The sequence below is a fragment of the Dendroctonus ponderosae genome, unplaced genomic scaffold (genome assembly GCF_020466585.1).
Source record: "Dendroctonus ponderosae isolate FM_Combo_2020 unplaced genomic scaffold, Dpon_F_20191213v2 Dpon_F_20191213_8, whole genome shotgun sequence".
Lineage (NCBI taxonomy): Eukaryota > Metazoa > Arthropoda > Insecta > Coleoptera > Curculionidae > Dendroctonus > Dendroctonus ponderosae.
The window spans coordinates 12,608,372-12,616,077 of record NW_026019016.1 but is presented as its reverse complement, the minus strand read 5'-3'; the positions used below and the strand labels follow the sequence as shown (position 1 = coordinate 12,616,077).

Here is a 7,706-nt window from a genome sequence, read left to right as displayed (position 1 = left end):
GTTTCGCAAGCACGAGTGGCTTGCATCTTCAGAAGTGGTTTGCTTGAACGCTTACACTGTTCTCATCAGAACCCGTTCAGTTCTGCGGAAGAACGTCAACAAGAATTTCTACCGAACGACGGCCTAAAAACCCCTTAGTTTCAAGGAATGGCCTCGAAAGTATCTCTTTTGAGTTAAATAACTGCCCCGAGAGAAAATAGAGGACTTACGAAAGCGATCAGGCCAACAGCAATCAGAGAAACTGGCAGGGAAATGAGGCAAATTAGAGCCAGCTCCCATCCTTTGACCAAAGCTAGAGTGATGGCGGAAATGAACGACCCTTGAAGGGTTAAGAAGAGCGGCACTTTTTCCCCAATGCCATCCTCAAACTTGGACAAGTCGCTGAAAGTTTAGGGTTTAGGTAACAATGGAAGCTTTGGTATTTGTTGCTTACTCAGCCATTCGACTGGAAAAGTCTCCGGAATTGTGCACATCGAACCAGGGAATGTCCTTGTTGAGCAGCCTTTGCAGATAGAGCGACCTCACTTTGAAGACCTGAAAAATGAGCCCATGAAGTTTAGCCCCAGGAAACTTTACACCCCGCAAAAACCCACTTGTTTAATGGCGTTGTAGCTGAAAGCCTCAGTGGCCAGATAGGCAGTGATCATAATAGCGACACCGTTTAGTGAGTTCCATAAGGCAAAGTGTTTAATTCCTGCTAAGAGATTGTCGCCTGCGGCCCCGCATTCAGTGGAACTTGGGATAAAACACGCCTGGCTGTACTCGATGATGGTTTGAGTGAGATCCCCAAACAGCAAGTTGTTGAGCGGCTGGAGGGCGCCGGAAATCAGAGCTATGATAGCCCCAATTACTATCACGTATTTTTGTGGTTGAGTGGCAAATCTGTACTGAAAAACCCACAGGATTATTTTTGTAAAGCCCGAAGAGTTCTGAGCACTAACCAATCCAGTAAATGAAGATGCGTCGACGGCCTCATCCGGATCGGCTGGATCATCTATTGATTGGAACTTTCTGGAAAGTTCGCGATATCAGAATGTTTATGTTTCAGAACGTTCAGGGACTTACACATCTAAGGCCTGCTTCTTGTCTGCGGCTTTACCATCCTGGTCCCCATCTGTCTTTTTCGCTGCCATAATGAATCTGGAAAATCAACTAATTTCGGTTGTTGTCCAAGATTGCGATTTTCATCAATGAGGCTGCAGGAATTACAAGAGCGTTTATCATTAGATAACGTCAGTAATTAAGCGAATTTACGGATTGGAAATCGCCAGTTTTCGTACTGTTGTGCGCTGATTGATTTAAAAATACGTTTCCAAAAAATTGAAGCTCGTTAATTTTTAAATTCCAAAATTTTCGATGGTTTAACTGGCGTTAGAAAAGCCTCACCTAAGTCAGCAAATTTACTTCGCTATGTCGGAAAAACCCGCACTTTATTCACTAATTCATCTTGCAAATGCACTACGTTTCACTCAACAAACACCACCACGCTCATCTATTGAGATTTTGATAAGTACTGACTGATTTTCGATAAAAAGAACAACACTTTTCTGAATGTCACTAATCATTTCTACCTTTATCAGCTACTAAAATAATTAGCTATCTAATCCCTATCCGTGTTTTGATACGCTTCATAATGATTATTATGAAAATATTCCTGCTAGTCATTTTAATAGTTGGGAAATATTGCGCAGAGTTCCTTAATCCAAAGCTTCAATAATTATTGCTTTCTGATGGGTATTTTATGTCCAATTTAAAGCTTGGTTGTACAATGGAAGGTTAAGCATGAGTTAGCAGAGCTCAAAATAAACCTAATCGCAAACTGATCATTCGCCCTTAACTTAAATCTAGTTCAATTTGAGCGAAGCTTAAGTTGAACCCAAGCTTAAGCTTCCATTGTACAACCGGGCCTAAATTAAGTTTGAACCGCGTAAATTTTTGCAACTTTTGTCTTATAACGATGACAAAGTCCCATTGTTGAATCGTTTCGATTATCAGAATACAATCGCAAGTGTTCTTTAGAAATCTTCAATTTATTTAAGTGTCCACTCAATAGCTGGGTCTTATTTAGTTATCGCAAAGCGCTTCAGTTCTTATTGTTTTCGGATAAGGCTGATACAAATTGTTCTGCCATGAAGTCGCTGAGTTCAACGGGATTTGAGTTTTCGCAAAAAATATTTGTAGGTCAAAAATCATCTTTTTAATTACATGTTGAATTTTATGTGAAAACTGATTAGCGATACTGATGTAGTGAGCCAAAATGTGACGCAAACCATGGAATGTTTGCCTAATGTTGCCCATAAATGTCTGATTTTCAAATTTCGCTGTTTGTTATAACGAAGTCGAGTTTTCAATTTTCAATTCAATTTCAATTTAGATGCAAGTTATGGCCACCTAAAAAGCCACTAGAGAGCAGAGTTCTTCGAAATAAAATTTTAGTTTTGCCCCTAAAAGCGGCTACAGCCTCTACTACAGCTTAACTAATCTCGGACAATTACGAACTGAAAAGTTTTCGTTTGGGTCTGAAAGTTGAGAATAGAAATCGCACTGAATGCCGATTTCTTATCTGTTTAAACGCGGCTAAAATGAAAGTTCCAGCCAAAAACGGCGCTCTTTTGTAAAAATGTATAACTCATAATCTGGGAGAAGTTCGAGCTTGAAAGTTTGGCAAGATTTTTTTATTGAAATAGTTTTAGAGCTGATTTTATCTGCTGTTTAAACGCGTAAAGGGAACTTTTCCAGCCAAAAGCTGGGGCAAGTACGAGGATGAAGGGCCGAAAACTGGAAAATTTTTAGTGAAAGCGCATTAAATGCTGATTTTTTATGCTGTTTAAGCATGGGTATAGAAATAAATGATCGAATCGTCGCTCTCATGGAAAAATTCCTAACTGTTAATGAGGGAAAAGCGCGAGCTTGAAGCTTTGGCCAGATACAGGCAAATACGTACATGAGTAGGAAAATTGAGAAATTTTCAGAGAAATGTCAGTAAATTTTTTTGCTGTATAACCGTGGCTCTAAAGATGAACAGTTGTTTACAAAAGGGCACTTTCCCGAAAAAATACGTAACTTCTAACTGGGGACTAATGGGAACTTGAAAGCTTTATAAGATAAAGTAGCCACCTGCCCTGAAGAATTGAGAAATTTTGACTAAAATTGCAATTGATGCCCATTTTTTCCTGCTGTTTAAACGCGGAATAATATCGCTTGTTATTTTAGCTATTTGGAATATTCGAAAATAGTTCTGCGGGGAAGAAAAATCTTGAAAATGACTGTTTCGAGTTCTAAAATGTTCCTAAATATTCATAAATTTTGATTAAAAGCTCAAAGTTGGTTGTCTTAACAAAACACATTAACGCCGGTGTTTTTTCGCAGTTTCGTAGCAGTCGAGCAAATGCTGCATGATTTGAGGCATTTTGAGCGACGAAGTTTTCTCGAAAAAATAACAGGTTTGACTGATAGATTAGGAAAGATATGTAAAGAGCACGCGAAGCCCTTTGAATAAATAACAATGAAAACAAACATAATCAACTTTCCAATTTTAGACTTAATTCGGTTTGGGTATAATTAAGGCACAAATAATGGCTTTGAATAATTTCAATTGAACAAAGGATGGCTGCCATAATAAAATAATAATTTCAGGAAATACTCGAATGGATAATATAAAAATGCAATTAGGACCGAAACCTTCAATGTTCATGAGTACATCGGGAGACAATCGAGAAAGAATTAATGTTCAATTTGCGCTGTAATATGAATGTGGCCACCGGTGCGGTTATTGGTTTATCGTTGGTTGCTGCTGGCACTTATTTTGCCATTTCAAGTAAGATAATCTTAAAAGTAAAAAAAAGTTAAAACAAAACAAGAAAGAAAAGAAAACAAAACTCTTTCAAAAGTTTTTGAGAAAAGTTGTGGTTACAGTTCGCCTTTAAAAGTATTAAGATATATTAGCGAAATTCAGTTGGATTAAATTTTCAAAAAAAGTTCCTCTCCGGCCGGGAATCGAACCCGGGTCTCCCGCGTGACAGGCGGGGATACTTACCACTATACTACCGAAGACTTATTTTATGTGGAACACATACTAGAATACTTGTATTCTTTAAAATATGAAAAACTACTTCAGATGAGCGGCTCAAAATTATCGAAAAATCAACATTTTTGCTGAAATCCTAATTTATTACGCACAATTTGCTCTAATGAATCCAAACAAATTCTGAATCTGAATCTGAACTTGAAAATATATATTTTATTGTATTATACAGAGAGTGTCCCAAGCTTAAAGGAGAACTTAAGTAGGAGAATTTTGAAAATTGGACAGTATACCGAGGTCATGGGGGCCAAGCGATCTAAAATATTTTCAAGATGGTCACACTTTCAGTTATATCGGATATTACTAGTTTTGATAATTATTGTCTAATACAGTGTAAAACAAAAATTTTCAAATGGAGTTGAGAAAATCGCCTAAAACCAATTTTTTGAAATGGCAACCCCCAATTTTGATTATACAATCCATTGAGTGACTCATTGACTGAAAATGTTGATTATTTCGGATCTGGAGAGTTTGCGTGTTTTTTAAGGATTTTCTTGCATTCCACGCCTCTTTCCGATGAAAATGATGTAAAATTTAAGACATTTTCAAAGATTTTATTTTTTTTAAAAAAATCTCTTCTCCCCCCTTATGAAATTTTCGATCAAGAATCAAAATTTTTCAACCGTGTTTTTTGCGCTCACTGGATTCTTTGCGACCTCAGAAGCTACTTAATGTGCAAATTTCAAGTTTTTGAGTCCTGAATAGGGAAGAAATCGTCGGTTGAAAATCGGTACCGCTCAAAAACGACTCAAAATGGACAGAAAATGTTGATTATTTCGGGTCTGAAGAGTCCATTGTGTTTTTAAAGATCTCCTTGAACTCCTCGCCTCTTTCCGAGGAAAATAATGTCAAATTTGAGATCTTTCTCAAAATGTCTCGAATTTTACAATATTCTTATCGGAAAGACTATTAAGTTTCATATTTACTGTTGAAAAATAAGGGGAGGTTTGTGTAAGATTGACTATTCCAAAATAAATATAGGGACGATATTTGGAACAGTCAAACATCTTGACTTGTTGTCTTAAACATAAATTGTCTATCTGACTAACGCCAAGGTTTATAGGGGGCAATAGTAACCTATAAGTGCCGAGATAACATTCAGCATATTCGCTAATGTTTTAATCATCCAAACGTTAATAAAGTTCAATATTTTAATACCAGTGGATCAACTAGAATTAACTTAGAAAACAATGTTTTTATTAAAAATTACAGTTTTTTTCTAATTTATCTCCTTTTCACCTTGATACTCATTGGAGAATTATTATCTACGTTTTCTAAAATACCGCATTCATTCAACTTCTGTTGGTTTTTCTCATTGCTCCTAATCCATTCTATTTGCAGATATATATCCGCTAACGACTGCAGATTTTAATTCAAGTCAGCAGTTGATCAATCCCAACGGTCCTGAGGTTCAATTTGTACTGTTTACTAGGTTGGTTGAACATTGTAGATGACTTTAAAAAAATCGTCCTTTTATCCAAACTTAAATATAACGCATGATAATAATAATAATTAGAAATGCATGTTTCAATAGCGAAATTTTTCCAGAGAAAATGCCCCCTATGGATTAGATCCACAATTCAATGGAAGCTTCAACGAGTCCGGTTTCAACTTTGAAAATCCCACCAAAATTATTACGCATGGATTCATGAGCAGCATTAAGTACGACGTTTTCATGTTGATCAAAAATGGTGAGTGATCATTTCGTCAATGAGGCGTTTCTGCATGACACACTTTTGTAGAACAATAACAAAAAAATCACATTTTCAATAGGCGCAAAGCTACAACTGTTCAAAATGACCTCCCTCAGACCTGGCGCAAGATTCAACTCTTCGCCTCATTGATTGCCGTATTCGCGCAAATATTTGGCCGCTCAGGCCATGAACATTTTCAACGGGAGTGGATTATACTCATGACTCAAGAAGCCCCAAATGCAAAAATCTAGGGAATTTAAATCCGGCGATCGAGCAGGCCAAAGTTTTTGACCTGAAAAGATTTGGGTATATTGTGTCTAAGCGTACACAAAACCAAAATTTCGTGTTGCCTTAGTTTAGAAACAACAATTTTTTTAAAGCGAGAGCGCAATTGAGTAAGAGCTTTTTATAAGCAATGCCTTCTAGATGCGCTTATATTGCGATTTTAATGAAACTTTCTACGTGTTTAGAATCAAGCATCGCTTGAACATGGAGGAAATTTCCAGTGGCTGCTGCGGTGGTTTGGAAAATGCGAATTTTTGAAAGCGCGAGCGCAATTGTGTAACAGTTTCTATTTTAAACTCAAAGTTTATTGGGCCGAAAAAATATAGGGTTCAGGGCGATTTCAAGGAAACTTCCAGCATTTTGAGGGAAGAGTGTTCTGCATATTGTAAAAATGTTGTTTGATCATTCCAGCTTTTCTGGAAACAGGCGCCTACAACGTGATTGGCATGGACTGGTCAGCATTATGCCATGTGGAGTACGCCTCAGCTATGCATGGAGCTAAAATAGCCGGCAAACAGCTCGGGGATTTCCTCAACTGGCTGACCTCCAACGGGGTGAACTTAAGCGACATTCACATTATTGGACACAGCTTAGGGGCGCATGTAGCTGGGATCGGCGCTGACGTTGTCCAGGATGGCCGAGTTGCTAGGATCACCGGTAGGCTCGAAGCTGGATCGCTTGCGACAAGATTTAAAGCATCCGTAGGCTTAGATCCAGCTGGACCAGGATATGGGGACATCAAAGAGGAGCTGAAGCTGGACCCGCAGGACGCGATGCTGGTTGATGTCGTTCACACTTTCATGAAAGTCATTGGAACGGCCAGGCCTAGCGGACACGTGGACTTCTATCCCAACGGCGGCAAATATCAGCCAGGCTGTCCAGATTTGACCAGTTGCAAGTAGATTTTTAGCGCCGTTTGCAGGACGTTGCTCAGGATTTTTTTTGTGCAGTGCAACTCACCAACAGCATTTTGTGCAACCACGGAAGGTCTTTTCAACTGTTTGCGGAGTCCATCAGAAATCCCCGCGCGTTCAAAAGCAAACGGTGCCAGGCATTGGAGGACGCTCTGTCCAGTCGCTGTTTGCAGGACACGGAGGTTTACATGGGCCAAGAAAGCAGCTACCAGTAAGCTATTTTTTAAACTCTCAGCTTCAGGTGAGCTAACGGAGGTGCTGTTTTTCAGAACTGGGCTCTATTATTTCAAAACCAGGAGCCAATTTCCTTATTCAATGAGTGCAACAGACACCTAAAACCTTACTAGGTTGGCAACAATGTAATTTTTCTGGAATTAAATTAGATGTGAATAATTTTAAGTTTTCTCAAGCATTTTGGATTTGGCATTTTACAGCCTCGACAAGATTTTTTTAAGCCACTGGTAAGGATCTGGGCGAATAAATAGTCCGTGCCTATATGTTACTGATCTATTTTCTCAATATGCTTAGTGTAGGTACTATTATACAGTGTCACTCATCCTGATGAAAATTCTCTTAGAACTCTTCTAGGAACAGTTGAATAATACAAATTAATATGCAGGGTGTTCCATGAATTTAGCAACAACTTTCGGGACTACTGGGTGTTCAAATGTGATTTTGAACACATTTTTCAAGTTATTACATTATTTTCTTTCCTGTGCTCCAGTCACA

At 38.3% G+C, this 7,706-nt stretch overlaps 2 protein-coding genes and 1 non-coding gene across 9 annotated transcripts in view; 1 reads left to right on the top strand and 2 right to left on the bottom strand.

The window, feature by feature from the left end:
- Positions 1-1,562, bottom strand: part of LOC109541972 (ATP-dependent translocase ABCB1) — a 7,791-nt gene extending 6,229 nt beyond the window's left edge. The window contains exons 1-6 of the mRNA XM_048668840.1: positions 1,387-1,562; positions 1,066-1,140; positions 942-1,011; positions 594-887; positions 434-534; positions 210-381 (exon numbers count right to left, since the gene is read on the bottom strand). Of these exons, the coding sequence (XP_048524797.1) occupies positions 210-381; positions 434-534; positions 594-887; positions 942-1,011; positions 1,066-1,133 (705 nt within the window). The 5' untranslated portion in view covers positions 1,134-1,140; positions 1,387-1,562. The remainder of the gene's footprint in view (positions 1-209; positions 382-433; positions 535-593; positions 888-941; positions 1,012-1,065; positions 1,141-1,386) is intronic.
- The window catches only part of LOC109541970 (pancreatic lipase-related protein 2), a 12,359-nt gene extending 4,970 nt beyond the window's left edge, over positions 1-7,389 (top strand). For 4 of the 7 annotated variants that reach the window (XM_048668845.1, XM_048668844.1, XM_048668843.1 and 1 more), the window contains 7 exons: positions 3,637-3,817; positions 5,426-5,516; positions 5,633-5,775; positions 6,475-6,720; positions 6,769-6,961; positions 7,014-7,188; positions 7,247-7,389. In XM_048668845.1, coding sequence (XP_048524802.1) covers positions 3,727-3,817; positions 5,426-5,516; positions 5,633-5,775; positions 6,475-6,720; positions 6,769-6,961; positions 7,014-7,188; positions 7,247-7,324 — 1,017 coding nt within the window. In that variant the 5' untranslated portion in view covers positions 3,637-3,726 and the 3' untranslated portion in view covers positions 7,325-7,389. Of the gene's footprint in view, positions 1-3,404; positions 3,444-3,636; positions 3,818-5,425; positions 5,517-5,632; positions 5,776-6,474; positions 6,721-6,768; positions 6,962-7,013; positions 7,189-7,246 lie in introns of those variants that run through there. The other 3 variants (XM_048668846.1, XM_048668847.1, XM_019910986.2) reach the window with 3 other exon arrangements.
- Trnad-guc lies at positions 3,982-4,053 on the bottom strand. Its single transcript has one exon. It is a non-coding gene; the product is annotated as a tRNA-Asp (tRNA).
- Positions 7,390-7,706: the final 317 nt, after the last annotated feature.